This window comes from Plectropomus leopardus, chromosome 4 (genome assembly GCF_026936395.1).
Source record: "Plectropomus leopardus strain MGB_pleo_1.0 chromosome 4, ASM2693639v1, whole genome shotgun sequence".
NCBI lineage: Eukaryota > Metazoa > Chordata > Actinopteri > Perciformes > Serranidae > Plectropomus > Plectropomus leopardus.
The window spans coordinates 2,893,464-2,913,739 of record NC_142179.1 but is presented as its reverse complement, the minus strand read 5'-3'; the positions used below and the strand labels follow the sequence as shown (position 1 = coordinate 2,913,739).

The following is a 20,276-nucleotide window of genomic DNA, read 5'->3' as shown; positions in this document are numbered from 1 at the left end:
AATTATTATTATTAATTATTATTCTAATTTCAGTTCATTTTCTTGCAACTTTTTTCTTAATAAATTATGTTGGATTGCTATTTTTTATTGTATGGACTATTCAGGATTTTTGGAGTAAGGGTATAGAAAAACATAATTCACTTGAATAGTGATTTGGACATGGATTGAATTGGAGTTAAGCCCTTAGATTTGTTTCATTGGACATGAAGGGGATTAAAAACTCATATTATGTGACAAGTAACTGAAGTAAAATATACTAAAGTACAGTATTCACCTCATAGAAGTAGTGAAGTAGAAGTATATGGTGCATAAAGCTGAAATATTCCAGAAAACAACAAGTAGCTACCTTGAATTTGTACTTGAGTAAATGTACTCAGTTACATTCCACCACAGATGATGCAAACAATTTGTTCAGCTTCATGCAGCTGCAGAAAAAAGCGTCCGTTCACACGCTGTAACAGTCAAACTACAGAACGGGTTGGTTTGTGGCGATAAGGACTCGCCGTCAGCACACGAGATTGAGCACAGACGTCGAGGTCAAAGAGAGGACGAGAGCAGCAGCAGAGCAGGAGCTGTGTTTGTGTCCAGCTCGGGTTCAGGCAGAGTCGTGAAAAAGATGTTTTTTTTTATCTTCAGGGGAGCACATCGGCTGCCCTTTCGCTACGCAGGAAGAGAGCGGCTTTGAGGACGAGCTTCCGGCCTTCAGCTTCCTGTCGTTTGACCCCATCATGGTGGCGGAGCAGTTCACGCTCATGGACGCGGTGAGGATGTTTTTTTTGTTTTTTCCTTATCAGCTGATTTTGTCTCTTTTAAGTTTTTTAAGCACCGTTCACTTCCGCAGTCGCTCATCTCTAAAGTTTCACAGTTTGGCATTCAAATCAGTGAAACACATAAAACACTGAAACGATCTGATTATGTTAGTTGCTTTTTCATTTGATGTTGAAGTTTTTAGCTGAAAAAAGGAAACAAAAAAAGACTAAAATAATTAATCCTCAGGGCTGACTTTAATATTACACACACTCGCATCGCTCTGCATACAAAATGCGCTTTTCAAACTCAAGCTTTAAAAAATATTAGACATTAATATTATTTTCTACTTTTATTTTGTTAACTTTTAACCATAAACATGAAATATTCATTAATTTTCAGAATTTTAACCCTTTAAATGCCAGGTTTTTGTCATGATGCCATTATGTTTTTAGATGGAAAAAAAACCCCAAAAATGTATTATTTTCAATAAACCACATGCTAAGAAGATTTGTTTTATCACCACAGACTGTTGTATGTCAGTGATTAGCAGCAATGCTGATTTTTACACATTATTTTGTGCAGTGTCAAACACTCACATGATTTTTCTCCTTTCATTAAGTTTATATTGTAAATCAGTCTTTATCATAAATCTAGAATATTCATTTATTTTCGGAATTCAAACCATTTAAATGCCTGATTTTTGTCATGATGCCACAATGTTTTTAGACAAAAAACACAAAATCATCAGGTAGAAAACAGTTTTTAAAAAATGCTGCAAAATGGCAAATTCCAAGTCAAAAGCTCAGAGTGACACAAAGAAATAATACACGTCATGTTTTTCTGCTTTGATGGCTTTGGGATCAAAAATGTCAGTTTTTCAGCATTTCTTGACCTTAAAAGTCTGAATGTAACTATTTAGTTTCCACAGTGTATTTTAGACTTATTATAGGAGCAGAGCTGCAAATTCACTGATTACACTCAAATACACAATCCTGCCAAAATCTATTCCATATGCATGAACACAGCCAAAATAATCAAAAAAAAAAGAAGAATGAAAAACCTGTAAAATGAGCCAAACAGTCCCTGAAGGGTTAATCGGTGTATTTAAGCTGTTGTGTTGCTGTTCTGCAGGATCTGTTTAAGAAGGTGGTGCCGTATCACTGCCTCGGGGGGATCTGGTCTCAGCGGGACAAGAAGGGGAAGGAGCACCTGGCTCCCACCATCAGAGCCACTGTGGCCCAGTTCAACTCCGTCACCAACTGTGTCATCACCACCTGCCTGAGCAACCCGACGCTGAAGCCCAACCAGCGGGCGCGGCTGCTGGAGAGGTGGATCGACGTGGCTCGGGTCAGTTCGTTACACTCGGACACGTTTTTTTATTAGAGCTCTAACCCAATAAGACCATCGTGACGACTGTGCTCCTCCGAAATGTTGTATTTACCATATCACCCATATTTAACGTATTTACGAGTTCAAGCACAAGAACGGCCGTCCGAAGCTGTAATTACGAGTGGGAAATTTGGAAATTTTGACGATACCCGAGTTGCAGAGTTGTGACGTTTGCGTGATGTTTTCACAGTTGACAAAAAAATGATATATTTTGTTATTTTATTATTATAATTTTAATAATAATAATATTAAAATATTATTTTTATTTTTTTTACTGTATTTACGAGTAACGAGCACACGGTCGGCCCTCCGAAGTTGTAATTATGAGTGTTAGATTGGGAGATTTTGACGAAAAATTGTACATTTCATTATTTTGTCCTTAGTAACTTTCATTTACTTTTAGTAGTTGTACTTTTTTGTTAATGCGTCTTTTAGCTGAAGTAAACAAGTAAACTTTAAAGGATGAAGCATAAAGACGAGTATACTAACACTGATAATGTTACTTTATAACACGAGTTGCTGACTTGACGTCGTAAAAGCAAAAATATGTCGAGCAAAACAGTATTTGGTCAATGGTAAAGAACTTTTTTGTAAATGCACGTATTAAATATCGATTTTTGATCATATGTAAAGTGTAATTTGACTTTAATGTTAACTGCTGTCCATGCAGAGTGACCTAGATTAAGCATAAAAAATATTAAAAAATATAATATACAAAATATCTAAAAATATAATTCATTTCATTTTATCATTTTATTTCGATATGTATATGTAATGCAAATGTTTTTAAAAAAAAATTCCCTTTCCTCAATATACCTATACATACAATATACATTAATAAAGGTTTCAAAACCAAAACCATATTAAGGTTTTACATATTCGAAATACATGCATATATTTAAAAAAAATAAAATAGTATATAAAAATATAAATAAACTGGAAACGGTTATAAACCTCTTGTTTAAATGTAACCCGTCTTCTCTGAAGACCGACTTCCTGCCTCTGACGCTGCGACCTTCTGAGGTCACATGAGCGCCGACGCGGCGAGAGAAACAGCTTCATCATCTTCATCAGGATGGTTTCGCTGTTCGCTCATCAGACGCAGAAAAACGAGAAAAACGCTTAAAACAGTTTGTTGTTCTTGTGTCTGATTGGATGATTGTTCTCGTTGCGTTCAGGAGTGTCGGATCTTGAAGAACTTCTCGTCGTTGCGAGCCATCCTCTCCGCCCTGCAGTGCAACGCCATCCACCGCCTGAAGAAGACGTGGGAGGAGGTGTCACGGTGAGTCAGCGGCAGACGCATCCGTGCACAAACGAAATAAATGTTAAAGGCAGAAGTTTGACCTCTGCGTCTGTTCACAGGGAGAGTTTCCGCACCTTCCGCGAGCTCTCCGAGATCTTCTCAGACGACAACAACTACTCGCTCAGCCGAGAGCTGCTGGTGAAGGTGAGTCACGGCTTCTTGGGCGTCTTTTTTTGCACGTTTATGTTTAAATAGAACTAAAATGAGAACGACGAAAGCTGAAGCACCTTTTTTGGCAGAAAACTAAAGCTTCTGTTTTTCCCGCTGTAACGTTGTACGCTCGTAATGACGTCATTGCGCCTAAAATAAGCAAATCTCAAAAAGGAAATAATGTGTATGTTTCAAATAACTAATGGAGTCTAAAGAAAAAAAAAATATTTTTGTATTATTTATTTTTATTAATGACAAATTTGAATACTTCAGTCAATTTTTGTGGTTTATTGACTTACATAACCTTTAGCTTAGGTTGTACAGAGTTTAAATATATGAAGCATTCGAAGATTAAATTATTTATATTAAATTATATCACAAAAAGCAAAAATAGCAATGTTTGCACTTGTGGGCCATTTCTGTCACACACTTCAAAGGGTTAAATATAAAAAATATCAAACACATGTTGCAGCTTGTTAATACATTAACACACTACTTTTAGTCTCTTTCTTTGACCTGAGCAGTGCATTAATAATCAATAATGTGATATACTGTAATATATGTAATATTTTTTAACATAGTTATTGTGATACTGAGATGTTGCAAATCTTAAATGTTATAATTTCCTGCTCTCAAATACTGAGTTGATACTGAGGAGACAGATATTAAATAAAGAGCACAGAGACAGAGAAGTAAAGTGTTCGTTACGTTTCGATCAATCACTGTGAGTTACATCACGTCTGTGTGTGGCAGCTGAACTAATAATGATAATAATCATCTTTATTTATTTAACACTTTCAAAGCTTAAGCTGAAAGTGATTCCCAATTTAAAAAGTTTACTGAATAAAATAAGACACAAATGCGGCCCCTCCCCTCACCCTGATCACAAAACCAAAATTAAGAACATTAAAATCAAATAATAAAATAGCAACGTGTACAAAAACATGTGAGGGTGCAAGTTCAAAAATACAATTTCCTAAATAAGTAAATAAAGTGAGGAGAAGAAAATTAACCTCATTTAAGGAGATAAAAACTAAGTTGAAACTAATATTTATATGCAGACAGGACGCTAATAAAAGAAATAACGTCATATAAAACAGGTTTAATGCCAATAAAGGAACAAACGATTTAATTTAAAACAGGTAAAAATGCAAAATATAAGAGGAGTTTAAAATAGACCCGCTGTAAAATACAGCGATAAAAAGTTAAAAGTTATAATAGTAAAAGTTAAAAATGTAAAACCATCAGATGCTGATTTGAAGGCGGCAGGATGTGCGGCTCTGTGACCCGGCTCATCGCTGTGCTTCCTCTCGTCTGTTTCATAACAGCTGAACATCCACAGAAACATCCTGTACGGCGTTTCTGTCGGATCACAGCATCCACACGTTACCCATGATGCTCTGGGTGGGCTCCGCGCTGCAGACAGACTGCTTTCATCATCATGAGTGTGATTTATGGAAGTTTAACCCTTGAAAACCTGGGAAAGCTGGCCTGATTTATTTCAAAAACATGAGAAGAAGACAACTTCAGAAAGAGTCACTGTTAAATTGGCAAGAAATTAGGAAAAAGTACAAAAAAAGTACAACAAAAACGACCCAAAAGCAAACAAGCAAACAAAAAATGACATTTTTCCAAAGCTCTTTAAAAATAATTTTATAAATCTACTAATTTCTCGCAGTTTGGAAAGGTTGTTAAGATTGTAAGAAGAACTAAATAAATGTGATTTCAGAAAAATGTTTTGAAGTATTAAAACTAAAAGTATGCATGCAAAAAGTTTTTAAAAAATTAAAAAATGTTCTAATAATGGCCCAATAATAATAAATAAAAAATTACAAAAAATGTACATAACATAACATTATAAATGTAACATAATTTTAAATATGTAATTTTTTCAAAAATTATATATACCATTTTCCATAGTTTTTGATAATAATCTAATAATTCTGCCCCCTTTTTTAAAACAAATGATTAGGTCATTTTTTATCACCTTTTACTGTTCTTAATAACAATAATAATTATAATAATACATTTTATTTATAAAGCGCTTTTAAAGGAATTCAAAGACACTGCAGAAAGTAAAAAAGCAGCATAAATATAATAACATATCACACAAATACACAACAAACAAACCAACGACAAACAAACAAAACAGAGCCTGTTTAAAAAGCTGAGTTCTTGCTTTTTTAAGGACTTTTCTCGCTAAGATGCTCTTTGCCTTTTTTTCCACATTTTTGAAAAACCAACAGTATTTGTTGAAAAATAAGAATCCTGTGAGTTTAATCATTAGGGAGAAAAATCATGATTTTGGCGAGTGATGGTGAGTGTTTTATCACCTGTGGTGATGTGACGGAGAGGGAATCCCCGCTGACGTCACAGGGCGGGGAAACCTTTGGCGGGTGCAGATAACGGCTCAGATCTCGGGGCGTCGCCTCCCTCTCGCTCTATCTGCTCCGACCAGGCTGCGTTCACTCGACTCGGTCGGCTCGGGTTGCAGGCGGCTGCAGAGGGCCTCTCTGCATTACGTCACTCTGAGGAATGCGGCCGGGAGGTGGATTTCCCCCGACTTTTCTCTGCGGTTACTCGGAGGTTTTTGCCTCTGAGATTCTGCAACAAGGGAAAAATGTTTTGAACATGCAGCATAAAAGTTTCAGAAGTGACATTTTACTCATCTGAAAACTAAACTAACATTTCAAAGTGGTTCTAACATAATTTGATGCACTTTAAGAGTTAAAAAAGTAATATTTGAGCGGGATAAAAGTGCCAAGAGGTCGAAATTAAAAGCCTGACAGATTGAGAAAGTCTAAAAATGTCGTTATGAGAAATGTAAGATTGAAATTTTTAGTAATAATCAATCAATCAGACTTTATTTGTTTAAAGCTTTTCTTAAAAAGCGTTGATGTTGATGGTGTGTGATGTGTTGGTAATATGGTGCATTGTGTGTGTATTGTTTAAATCTTATAAATATAATAATACTGATGAAAGATTAATGTTGACGTGGATGAAAAATGACAAGAAAAACTTGCTGTTCCTCTTTTTTGACAGACGTGTTTGGGTTTCTTGCAGTTAATCAAATCAAATGAGACTTTATTTGTAAAGCACTTTTCATACAGATACAAACACACACACACACACACACACACACACAAGCATGTAAATCAAAACACAAAAAATTGATCTCATTAAAACCTGAGGAAACAGCAGAGGCAGAATAAAACCAACAGATGAAAGATAAAAAATAAATAAAAAAAGGAAGCAGATAAAAAGATTAATAAATGACATGATAATAGCAATAAAATATATAAATAAATAAATAAATATGTAGATGAATAATTGCACAAACTGTACATAAGAGGTAATTAAATGATAAAAACAAAATAAAATGAAAAAATATTTTTTTAAAAAAATAATAAAGTGATAAAGTAAAACTGTAAACCAGACTAAAATATATCTAAATAAATAGTCAATTAATAAATAAAGTTCATTGAAAGCCAAACTAAAAAGGCAGGTGTTGAGTTTGCTTTTAAAAAATCTGAACTGCCTCTTTGATAAATGTCTGCTGATAAAATGTGCAGCAGCATTTGAAGAATTGCAGTTTATTTCTGGCTGTATTTAACAGAAACACTGTCTGTCTGTTCGTCTGCAGGAGGGAACCTCAAAGTTCGCCACTTTGGAGATCAACCCCAAACGAGCTCAGAGGAGACACCAGCAGCAGAGAGACCTGGTGAGTCCACTCGCTGAGACAACACAGAGACACAAGACATGTCTCTCATCCGTCTGCTGCTGTGAGACACGAAACTTTGAGCTGAAAGTTTGTGCCAACAGCCTCATCTAGTGGCAAATAAAGTCACTGCACTTTGACCAGGAGAAAGAGACTGAATACTCCACGTTTAGGCTTTTATTTTGGACATAAAGCTCTTTTAGTATTTTGGCCATTTGCTGATTTAAAGGGACAGTTCACCCAAAATTAAAAACACATTTCTCCTCTTTGCTGTAGCTCTATTTATGACCTGGTTACTCAAGATAATCCACAGAGCTTATTGTGAGCAGTTTCATGTAGGAACTATTTTCTTTCTACCAAACTACACCTCCAACCATATCACAGTGTGTGGGAGGAAGCGTACATCTTTTTTTAAAGATATTTTTTAGGGCATTTTTTAGTGGTGCTCGATGAGTTTGCAGTAGATGCACACTTCCTTTGCCTTTTTTTATGAGTCATTCTGTCCCTTTAAAATAACTGCAATGGCATGAAAGGAAAATCCCCAGATTATTACTACATTGATTTTACCCCAAAATATGGACTGTTTAAAGATTACAGTGAAATCAGGCAGGTTTGTTAGGTTTTTTTGGTGCCTCTCTGACTTGAATATTCCCACCTTGTGGACAGAGTTGTAGTGTGGTGTATATATATATATGTATATATATATATATATATATATATATACACTTATATATATATTTTTTTACTATTTATGTTTAATTTTGTTGCTTTCCTAGCAGCTATAACAATGCAAATTTCCCCTATCGTATCGTATTGTATTGTATCGCTTTGCATCGTATCGTATCGTATCGTATCGTATCGTATCGTATCGTATCGTATCGTATCGTATCGTAGTTCCTCTAGATTAAAATGTCTCAGCCGCCATGTTTTTCACTGATGTGTCCTCTGATCTGTCCTCTGTGAACAGGGAGTGATGCAGGGGACGATTCCTTACCTGGGGACCTTCCTGACGGACCTCGTGATGATGGACACTGCCATGAAGGACTACACTGAGGTGAGACGCCTGATGTGTGACGTCTACTGTCATAAGTTTTGTATTTTCCCTGCTTTTTTTGTTTTTTTCCTGGCTGTTTTTGAGAGGTACAGTTTGAAATAGGTCGTTTTTTTCCTCGCGGTTTGAGTTCAGGTGTAGTGAGTTTCCAGCTCGGTTCTGCTGAAAGAATAAACTGATATCTGATGTTTGATTCCTGCCAACAACAAGCAGAACAACATGTAAATATGATCACAACAAAGCCGTGACTTAGGGACGGTTCTGTAGCTGCTGCTTCCTGACAGTTTGGGAAATGTTCCTCTCTGTAGATCCACTATAACTCAAACACAATATTATTTTTGACATTATTTTTGTACAGTTCAAGTTGACATAAGAGGATAAGAATCATAAGAATCTTTTTTTTAATGAAAACGCACAAATTAAATTCATCTGTACTCACCACATCTCAACCTTTCATACCCTCAGGTAATGAAAAACAAACAAAAAGAAATTATCTGTTATTGATATCCTATCGGCCACGAAAAGCCGGAAATTATGGGTTTATCGGTATCGGTTGAAATAATCATTATCGTGCATCACTGCTGTTTTTCCTTGTTTTGTGTGATGACTGAATAAAATACTACTACAACTAATTTTCTCATTTTTTTAAATAATCTCTGTTTTCCAGGGTGGTCTGATCAACTTTGAGAAGAGAAGAAAGGTGAGCTAAATTTTCTTGTCCACTTTTAACCCTTTAAAGTCTGAGCACATTAGTTTGATTTCATCTGAAAACATGGGGGAAGGCAGAGAGCGATGTCCCTCACATCTCAAGAAACTACTAAATGGAGGCGAGAAAAAGACTTAAAAATTATTATTTTTAAAAAGGAAAAATAAAAGAAACTATTTTCATAATTATTGTAATTAAATATTTAAAGTTATGTTTCAGCAGAAAAGAAAGACAAAATATATATATATAGTTAGTAGTAGTATTATTTTAAATTTTATTTTCAGCACCTTTTCTTGGTCATTTTCTTGTGTGTGTGTTTTTTTTATTTTATTTGTACTTTTTTTGTTTTGTTTGTTTTTGCTTATTTTCAATTATTAATATTATTTATTTATTATTGTATTTATTTATTTTTCCTTTTATTTAATCTCTTGTTTATTTTTTGGCCTGGTTATGTTAAATTGCTCATTTCCTTTAAATGAATGTTTGTAAGGATTAATGACATGAGGGAAAACAGTTGGTTGGGTTTATACGGTCAGAATAAACAAACAGATAAAAAACTCATCGGGGAAATAAAAATCTGACAATTTAACTCCTTCTTCTCAGTAACAGTTTATTAGAAAAAACATTGTGTTAACAGAAACATGCAAATACAACACAAACAGAAATGATTGTCGCTCCATATTTTGGTCTTTTTTAACCCTTTTCTTTTTTCTCGTTTCCCGCTGCGCTCTGCGCCTGCAGGAGTTCGAGGTGATCGCTCAGATCAAACTGCTCCAGTTGGCCTCCAACAACTACAGTTTCACTCAGGACAGCCACTTCAGGGAGTGGTTCGCAGGCGTGGAGAAACTCAGCGAAGCAGAGAGGTGAGTCGTTTTTCAATCAACCAATCAAACTTTACAAAGTGCTTTACATACAAACAGATAAATAAAGAAGAATCCACGACCCTCTGACCCCACACGCCATGCTCAAGGATAGAAAATGTGTCATAAAGACAAACTCAGTACTGACAAACTGAGGAAACACTGGAGGTAAGCTTAAAATGAAATAAAATAAAATAAAACTCAGTAAAATATACTAAAATAAGGTAGTAAAACACTAAAAGATAAATCAGTAATATATGATAAAATAAGATAATAACAAGAGGATAAAATAAAATTCAGTTAAAAGCCAAACTATAAATGTAGGCCTCGAGTTTGATTTGTAAACGTTGTTTACAAACTCTGTCTCAACAATTCATGTCAGCCTTCAAAAATGAAAATCTAATCAATACAAGATACGATTTTACTGCACGAGGAAAGATTCAGATAACTGCTGGCTGGCTGCTTAAAAAAAAATTTAAAAAAAAAACAGACAAGTAGTAAATTATATTAAGAAATGCAGTGAGTGAAAATGATTTTAGAATCCAGATGAAAAAGTTCGATTATTTCTGTCTATATAGTTTACAGTCTTTGTTGCCTTATCTTTCCATCCACCATCTTATCAAAGTGTTTTTCTTTTGTCGCCTTTTTTTGAAGATTTCAGCATTATTTATTTATTTTATTTTATTTTTATTTATTTTTTGAATTATTTATTTATTCATATTAAATCATTTATTATTGTTATTATTATTATTATTAAAATTAATTGATTTATTTTTCATTTATTTTTATGTTTTACTGATTTTGGACTCTGATGCAACCCCGAAAATTGTGTGTGCAGTCATTCAGTAAACGCTCCTTTTTTTACTGTTAAGACTGAGAGGTCTGGATACGAAGTAAAAGTATCATACCAGGATGATTTTTGCATGTCGATAGATGCCAAGATGCCATGTATTGATTCTTTTTAATTATAGAAAATATTAATATTGAATATACAAATTTAATTTTCGGGGACCTACTTGTAGTTTCAGTCTAATAGAGTCAGTTCACTGTCTTTTGTCACAGTTTTGAAGCTGTCGTGTTTGGAAAAATGTAATAAACAGATGAATAATAGATAAAAATAGATGAATAAGAACAATGAATCGATTGTGTTTTCTCGTCGCTGCAGCTACAATCTGTCCTGCGAGATCGAGCCTCTGTCCGAGTCGGCCAGCAACACGCTACGAGCCAAGAAGAACGGAGGCATCATGAAGCGCTGGAGCGAGTGAGTGACGAACACTGAGCGGTTACTGTACACGAGCTGCGTCCACGCGCGTCACGTTCAAATCTAAACATGCAGGCTTTGAGGTTTTTCCTGCAGCATCACGACTGTTGTTGTTTGTCTTTGGCGTCCAGCCGGCAGCTGACGGAGGCCGGCTGCAGCAGCGCTCCGGGATCTCACTCCAAGTCCTTCGACCACTCGCACTACAGGCCGTACCAGGGCGGCGGGGGGGACAGCGGAGACGCCCTCAGCGTCACCTCCGTCAGCTCCAGCGGTTCGGACCTGGAGGACGTGAACGCCAGCTTCCTGTCCGACTCTCCGGAGGGACACGAGAGAAAGGTGAGGAAGAGACACCAGAGTCAGGGTGTGAGGGAGTACGGGTACTCAGGTACTCTGCTTAAGTACACATTTGAGGTACTTTTACTTTACTTGTGGATAGTCTGTTCTCTTCATGTGTCTTTATGCTGATGCTTCCTTTTTTTAAAAAAAAAAAAAGTGTCATTTTTTATTATTATTATATTATATTATATTATATTATATTATATTATATTATATTATATTATATTATATTATATTATATTATATTGTTATTATCATTATTATGATTATTTATTCCTCAAATTAAAAGAATAGGAATTGGTTTTAGGTTATGTTGATGACCTCATATCTCTCTGTCTCTCTCTCTCTCTCTGTGTCTCTCTGTCTCTCTGTGTCTCTGTCTCTGTCTCTCTGTGTCTCTCTCTCTCTGTCTCTGTCTCTCTCTCTCTCTGTCTCTGTCTCTCTCTCTCTCTCTGTCTCTGTCTCTCTGTGTCTCTCTCTCTCTGTCTCTCTGTGTCTCTCTCTCTGTGTCTCTCTCTCTCTCTGTCTCTCTCTGTCTCTGTCTCTGTGTCTCTCTCTCTCTGTGTCTCTGTCTCTCTCTCTCTCTGTCTCTCTGTGTGTCTCTCTCTGTGTCTCTCTCTGTCTCTCTGTGTCTCTGTCTCTCTGTGTCTCTCTCTCTGTCTCTCTGTGTCTCTCTCTCTGTGTCTCTGTCTCTCTCTGTCTCTCTGTGTCTCTCTGTGTCTCTCTGTGTCTCTGTCTCTGTCTCTCTGTGTCTCTGTCTCTGTCTCTCTGTGTCTCTGTCTCTGTCTCTCTGTCTCTCTGTCTCTCTCTCTCTGTGTCTCTGTCTCTCTGTGTCTCTGTCTCTGTCTCTCTGTGTCTCTGTCTCTCTGTGTCTCTGTCTCTCTGTGTCTCTGTCTCTCTCTGTCTCTGTCTCTCTGTGTCTCTGTCTCTGTCTCTGTCTCTCTCTCTGTCTCTCTGTGTCTCTGTCTCTCTGCAGACGTCGACTCCTTCAGTGAAACTCACCGTCTCTGCTTTGGGGAGGGAAGCTCCTGCGGCAGACACAACGTCAACGGTGTCAAGTTTTCACTTCTTTATTTGCATTTTTACTGTAAAACGTTTTGACAGTAACCTGATCTGAATATTTGGGTTTGGTGGCGTAATCGTGTAATCGATTAATTATTGATGAAATGAGCTTCACGTTATCTTTGTCCTGACCCCCTCGTCTCCTCTCCTCCTTCAGTTTTGGGAGTGCACGTCTCTGTCCTCTCTGGACACCTCGGGGACGGGCTCCAGCTCCGGCTCGGCCTCGGGCTCCAGCAGCGCGTCCTCGTCCTCCGTCTCGTCCTCCACCCCGCTGTCCGCCTCCCGCTCACACAAGCGCTCGGTGTCGGCGGTGTCCAACTACTCGACCCTGTCGCTGCCGCTGTACAACCAGCAGGTGGACGACTGCTGCATCATCAGGGTCAGCCTGGACGTGGAGAACGGCAACATGTACAAGAGCATCCTGGTCAGTTAACCCTTCGAAACCCGGATCGACATCGCTGTCTCGTGCTGCGTTCACATGTCTTTCACAAGTTCTTAAACCTCTGAATCCTGAGCACATTTTCGTTTGATTTTTTAATAATAAAATAATGAAAAAGGTGATCAGCAATTTGGCAAGAAATTTCAAATTTCAGAAATTTAGTAGATTTTGAAAATTATTTGTTTAAAAGCTTGGGAAAAAATGTCCAGAGAACCATATATCATAATTATATATTTAACATTATTTTACAGAATTATTATAAGTTTTAAACATTTTATTCTGATAATTTCCTATATACATTTATATATATATATTTTAAACTAATTTCTGAGCAAAACTGGGTTGATTTCAAAACACAGGGAAAAAGGTAACAAGAATTTTGGCAAAAAAAATGTTCTGCAAATTTCAAGAAATTAGTACATTTAAAAAATATTGTTTAAAGGCTCGGGGGAAAAGTCCAGAAATTATATGTCAGAATTATATTAAAATTATAATTATATTTAAAATTATTTTACATAATGTTATAATTTTTAAGCAGTTTTTTTGTCAAAAGTTTCCTGTTTTTTTCCCTTTTTTATTTGTTTTATTTTTTATGCTACTTTTCATGTAATTTCTGAGTATTTTTTTCTAATTTCTTGCTGTTTTTTGTGCTTATTTCATGTTGTGCTGCTCATTACCTTCTTCCCGTGTTTTTGAAGGAAACCAAGCCCATTTTCTCAGGTTGAGAGTCCAAAATCAGATTTTTATCCCTTTGATTCAGGTGACGAGTCAGGACAAGACTCCAGCCGTCATCAGGAAGGCGATGATCAAACACAACCTGGAGCGAGAGAAGACGGAGGAGTACGAGCTGATGCAGAAAATCTCCGAGGACAAAGGTAACTACTAAAAACACAAATAACAAATACTGAAGGAAAAAATATCAAATAAACCTGAAAAGCACCAATATTAATGTAACCCTGGTCGGGCTCAGTTAAAGTCGACAGCAGATGAAAGTAATCTATAATAATAATAAATAATAATAAGTAATAATAATATACATACATGCAACTTATTCATACTCAAATAAACACAAGAGCAAAGATAAGCACCGACGACTTATTACCAAAACCATCAGAACTAAAATTAAATAAATAAATACATAATAAAGATAATACTTTTTTTTTTTTTAAATTAAATAAATAAAGAAAAATACATAATAAAAATAAAATTAAGTAAATACATAAAATTAAATAATTAAATTAAAATAAATACATAACAAAAATAGATAGAAAGCAATTTAAATACGATTTTTTTTTACTGCGCTGGTGTTGTTAAATGTCTTTACATCCACAGTGAAAGGTTCGATAGGATGTCGATGTTTTTAGCCTGCCTGGTTGAACGATTGACTTTCGAAAAGTTCTCTTTTGACTCATAGTTGGTTTCTTTTAATGCTTATTTTAGTGCTGGTGAATTGTATTTTGTCAGGTCTCCTTTGGAAAAGAGACTCTTACTCTGGGACCAGTCTGGTTAAATAAAGGTTAAAATAATAAAAATGATCTTATTTTGTAGATTGAATAAAACTGTGCAGCCTTTTGACTGACTACGTGTTGTTTCTTCTTCTCTTCTCTCGTCTCGCTCTGCAGAGCTTCGGATCCCGGACAACGCCAACGTTTTCTACGCCATGAACTCCACTGCCAACTACGACTTCGTGCTGAAGAAGCGCGGCCTGGCGCGGCCGATGCGGGCCAAGAACGTGGCCAGTTCGACGCTGCCTCGCATGAAACAGAAGGGACTGAAAATCGCTAAAGGGATTTTCTGAGGAGAACCGCGCTCACTTCCTGCCTCCCCTCCGCCCCCTTAACCCTCTCTGGTCTCCGACTCCTCAGAAGAAACTTTTTGGGTCGTGTTGGAGGCGAACTAACCTGAAGTATCTGAGTTTTGCTTTGGACAAAGACGCCAGAGGAGACAAATGACCAACCTTTCTGTGGATTAGCAGAAAGCAGAGGAGCACCTTAGCACTTCATCAAGTCATCAGGAGCTTCCGAGGACTTAAAAAAGGCCGAAGCGTCGCAGGAAACGCCGAGACGTGAGCTGTTTCCTGGAGGCTGCCGGTTCAGGACAACAGAAGGAAAAACAAACAGCGGCGTCGGTGTCGGGCGTCGCTGCTCGGAACCAGTCGAACTTTTTATCGGCCTCCGCTCGGTGTGAAATAAGCGGTTGTGTCGGCTCGTGGAGAAACAAAGCGCATTTCCTGACCCGTTACTTTTTGTTTACAACTGTTTACATCACAGCATCACTCGGCCAGCTCTTAAGAGTTTCGTTCAAGCCTCTCGCTTGATTTTTTTTGCACCTTCGATGAAACTATTTTTTAAAAAATCCCTCAGCAGCCTTCCGTCTTCACGCACGCCCCCTCCCGGCACGCAGTGTACATACACGGACAAAACGAACAGCCGGGTGTTCGAATGTGTTTCTATTTTTTCAGGGAACTTTTTTCTTGTGAGTGTACCGCCGCCTTTACCGTCTGGCCCTCGGGGGTTTCCTGATGTCGACAGTGTTTCTGGGACTGCAGCACTGAACTCGCCGCTCTGTGGACGCTGGGGCTCGTTTCAGCATTTTAACACCAGCGACGCTGACGCGGAGGCATCTTTTCACTTCTGAACGCTGCCATGTTACAAAAAAAAAAAAAAAAGGTCAAGTGAAATGGAAACATGGTGTCAAAATCCCGTGGGCACAGCCACGAGTCACATGCCAGTGTTTTCTTTTTTTAGATTTTTATTAATGAATCGTAACCACTACACCGCGAAGGATTTCCTTTGATCGCACTTGACTGGGACACAAAACGTTCCCGAGGGAAGAACAAACGAGCTGAAAACTGAGTGTATATATCGATTAACACCGACTGTGCAGTATATTCTTTTGAAACGGACCATCCGATTTTGTTAATAGACTCAATATCAATGCTTTTTTTTTTTCATTTTATGCTTTGTACATTTTTGTTGCATCTCTTCGCTCTGATATGGTGCTGCTGCTAATTATCTTTATCACGTCACTGCTTTCTCTGATTCCTGAATGCCAGCCGCCGTGTTGGAGGACGCAAACATCGCTTCTCTCCTGCTGAGTGAGAGGATTTAATGTCGGGTTTGCTGTTTTCAGAAAATTCAGTTTAATCTTTCGGGCACTCTAATGTATGGAAGCCCAATGCTGCCAGGAAAAGAAAAACTTAAAATTTAAAAAATTAAAACGAAAATATTAATGTCAAGTCCAGATTCTAAAATATGACGTCAAAATTTAAACATAATAATTTTGAAATACCATAGCTGTGAAAGTCAATATTTTATCTACAGAAGCCCATTTCTGTAAAGAAAAAAAGACAAGCAAACTAAATGTTAGAAATTATTTTAAAAAGAGAGAGAGAAATTGTCAAATATAAATTGCAATTTTGACTAACTGCTCATAATTTTGAATAGTCGTGAATAACTGAGACAATAAAAAATATTTTATTATATTTTTTCAGTAAAACGTCAGAAGACAAAGTTCTTGTTAAACTGTTTATAGGCCCAAGTTAATGTCTGAAGTGAACTTGTTTTGTGTGACAGTCCAAAGCCTAAACTTAACTAATGTACTTTCACTTAAACAGAGTAAAATGGGAGAAAGTAACAAGGTAAAACAAGGTATTTACCAGATACCAGGTATTTTCACATGAAAAAATGACTTAAACAATTAATCGGTTATCGAAAAAGCATACATTTTGTGGTTGGACTAACTGATTAACGAACTGATTGTTTTTGCTCTCTCCATGAGTATTTTTGTTATTCACAATTTTTCCTCAAATGTATTATTTTTCCAGCATTAATTAACTTCCATATTCTCCATACTTTCATCAAGATTTTTATATAATACATTTTTTTACCATAATAACATGAAACATAAAACATGAAGTGTTTATTTAAATTAGAACAATATTTTGACCATCTCAGACACTAAAAGCGGAATTATTATGAATTATTTTTAGGGTTTAATAACTTTTCAGTGACTGACTGCACCAGTCAATGTTATGTTTTTTTTTTTATTTTAGGATAATTTGTTGTGATCTAGAAACACTGCCCGAGAAAAACTGGGATACAAAAAGAAATTTTGGAAGAATAAATAAAAAAAAAAAAATAATCTAAAATAAACAACAAATATAAGATATTCTATCAGATTCTCAGGTTTCTTTCTGGTTAAAAAAAAACATTTTCTGTAACAGCAAACTGATATTTTGGTTTAAACTCGGACTCCAGGGCTTTTGTAGTTTAGTTCTTCCAACATGGCGGACCATCCTTCATATCCATCAGTAACCGCGTCCCAAACGTGCCATGACAGGCTTGTGTGTTGCAGACGCGCCCGACGAGTCCTGCCGATTTATCCTGCAGGACGTTTTTTCTGGCGGTGTCGGCTGCGGTTTACGTGCCGGTGATGACAGCAGAGTCTTTCCTCTCTGGGCTCTCTCTCTTACAGAAAGTTTGGGGAAGATTTCGATGAATTCCAGATGTTGAAAACTTGTCAAAATACAGAAAAGCTCTTTGAATCAGATTGTTTTAGCCCAGACGAATGACGGTGATGCTGCCAAACTGCACTCAAGGGAACAAACTCTCGCCTCTCTTCTTTCTGTGCTCTCCACGAACCGTTTCTTACGAGGAAAAATCCAACCGAAAACACCTTATCATCGGTTTAAAAAAGTCTTTTTTTGGTGACGCACTTTCCACATTTTGGAGTCCATGTTACATTTATTTCAAACTGATTTCTAATAGCTAAACATCAACAGTATTTCTTAGATCGCTTACATTTTCACGCCTCTTTTTTGAGTGCTGTTGCAAAGCATGTTGGGAAATGTAGGAAATTTATGGAAAGTGGGTTCACCAAAAACACTTGATTACTGAATATCTGAAAAGTTGGATTCTTCCTGAATTGTTCATATTATTGCAAAAAACACTACATTCGCCTGGATTGCACTGCGACCATGTATTGCCTTTTTTCTGTTATTTTCACCTGCATGAAGTTCATAATTCTCTAAACGATCAAATGAATGAAACGTCCCTCCCCCCTAAAAAAAAAAAACCTGCGGAAGCAATATGTTGACGAGCGGCAGGAGGCACGTCGTCCGGCTGTCGTGGATGTTGTTCGTGCCCCTGTGGCGTGACACCCTTCGCTGTTGAACACTGTGACCTTTGACCCCTTTCACTCTGCCCTCTCTGCCTGTTGATCGGCGCGTCACGTCGAGCACTGTGAAGTAAAAACAAAAAAATAAATTAAAATGTCTCGTTCCCCCTGAATGCTGTCGTAGTGAACATCCGCGCCCTCGCTCATGTCGTCGGCGAGCAGCGAAGGCGTCCGGCTTGACCCTCCATGTGCCAAAAATAACAAGGGAAGAGAGAAAAAAGGTTGCTTTTAAACAGTCCTCCGCCTTTCACAGCGAAAAAAAAACAAGTTTGTATGTTTACTGTTGTTGCGTTTTTCTGGAAAACAAAAAAAGTGAAACACTATGATGTCTGGACCCGTTTCCCTGTGGAGAATTAGACTGTCGTCCGAGAAACTTGGAGCAAAGACGTTTGTCTGGAGCTGCAGATGAAGCTGTTGCAGAAACTTTCATGCATTAATTCGCCCATTTCTTGTGTTTACATGTCTTCTTTAGTGTCTTTGCAAAATCGAATAGCTGCCAAATTTGCAAATATTTAAAAACTGGAGCATCTCTACCGTTAAAATCAGCAGCTCATAACCCTTAAAACATGGGCAACTTGGTTTGATTTATTTCAGAAAAATGGGGAGAAAAGGCAGTGAGTACTCCACAAGACGTGCAGCAAAAATTAGTATGAAATTATTTTTTTTTAAAAAAGTAGAAAAGAAAATTACCTGAATAGAAACAAAAAAATTACCCCCTTCTTTAATTTTTTTTTATGCTCAAGCATATTGGTTTTATTTCTCTCCAAAAGACGGGGGGAAAGCTAATAAGGTATTTGGCAAAAGGTGCCTCACAAATTACAAGAAATTGGTAAAAGGTGACAAGAAAACAAACCTGAAAAAAATAATTAAAAAAAAGAGAGAGAAATGTTTTGAAAATGATCAAAAAATAGATAAATGAAAGGGGAACATTCCCAAAAAGAACTACATCAATTTTAGCACTTATTTACAGGTCAATTTTACTTTGTTTTCTGATCATTTTAAGGTAATTTTTTTGTAACTTTTTACTAATTTCTTGCAAAGTTTTTTTTGTTTCCGTTTCAAAGGGTTAATGGTTAGCCTTTTTTAACCTGGAATTTCCCGTTGATTTTTGTTTAAGTTACTAATGTTAACAACAGTTTTTGAAATTTGTCCAGCGAGAACACAGCAGCCACACAATAACTGAAATTAATAATAATAATATTAATTTGAGAGAAAGCAAGGCTGAGCGAATCAATATGCTGCACGTAGCTCTACAATGAATTCAGATTTTACTGGTATTAAATAGTCAAATTTGTGGTTGCAGTGATTGGACAAAACTGTGAGGCTGTGAAAATTACATTGGCATATTTTTAGGCACTCTCGTCAGGCCCTTTAATTAAAAACAGTGTTTCTCGGATCGTTGTTGACGTGTTTTCTGCAGCAGCTCCGTCTCCGCTCTTGATGTGTTTTCTCTGATAACATCGTGCATACGAGTGGAACTTTAAATGACGCGACCCTGCGAGCGTTTCCGTGCCCACGAGGTTGATGTTGGACTGTTGGGTTTGTGTGTGTCGTCGTAGCCCGTGTTGACAATGCCGTACCTTTTTGTGATTTGACCTGATTCTGTGCGAGTTTGAACAAAAAGGCTGCGTTTACAAGAAGAAGAAGAAGAAAAAAAAAACGTAAAAACTGGAAACCAGCTGGCGTGGTGTGTGTGTGTGTGTGTGTGTGTGTGTGTGTGTGTGTGTGTGTGTGTGTGTGTGTGTGTGTGTCTTTTCATTTTCTTGTTTTGTTCCCCTGAACTGTGCTCGGGTGCCATTTTCCATTTTAACAAAAAGAATTTCAGAACTTTTTCTAACTGCAGTCTCTTCTTTGTTTTACTTTTCCTACTTTTCCCCAAGAACACAAACAAACCTGTGTAGAATACAAAACTGTCCTCGATTATGTCTTTGTTTATTTATTGATTTGTATATAGAGATTTTGTTTTGCATTGTACATTCTCTCCTTTCTTGGTTATAGATTAATATATTCATGTATATACGAATAAACATTAAGTTTATAAAAGTATAAAGACTCTTGTCTGTTTATTATTGT

General features: G+C 36.9%; 1 protein-coding gene across 6 annotated transcripts in view; it reads left to right on the top strand.

Moving 5' to 3' along the window:
* The window catches only part of LOC121967016 (ral guanine nucleotide dissociation stimulator), a 77,408-nt gene extending 57,155 nt beyond the window's left edge, over positions 1–20,253 (top strand). For all 6 annotated transcript variants that reach the window (XM_088076315.1, XM_088076312.1, XM_088076311.1 and 3 more), the window contains exons 5-18: positions 637–761; positions 1,882–2,097; positions 3,318–3,421; positions 3,502–3,586; positions 7,236–7,313; positions 8,278–8,364; positions 9,029–9,061; positions 9,809–9,930; positions 11,093–11,188; positions 11,320–11,524; positions 12,501–12,575; positions 12,744–13,010; positions 13,786–13,900; positions 14,648–20,253. In XM_088076315.1, coding sequence (XP_087932441.1) covers positions 637–761; positions 1,882–2,097; positions 3,318–3,421; positions 3,502–3,586; positions 7,236–7,313; positions 8,278–8,364; positions 9,029–9,061; positions 9,809–9,930; positions 11,093–11,188; positions 11,320–11,524; positions 12,501–12,575; positions 12,744–13,010; positions 13,786–13,900; positions 14,648–14,823 — 1,784 coding nt within the window. In that variant the 3' untranslated portion in view covers positions 14,824–20,253. The remainder of the gene's footprint in view (positions 1–636; positions 762–1,881; positions 2,098–3,317; positions 3,422–3,501; positions 3,587–7,235; positions 7,314–8,277; positions 8,365–9,028; positions 9,062–9,808; positions 9,931–11,092; positions 11,189–11,319; positions 11,525–12,500; positions 12,576–12,743; positions 13,011–13,785; positions 13,901–14,647) is intronic.
* Positions 20,254–20,276: the final 23 nt, after the last annotated feature.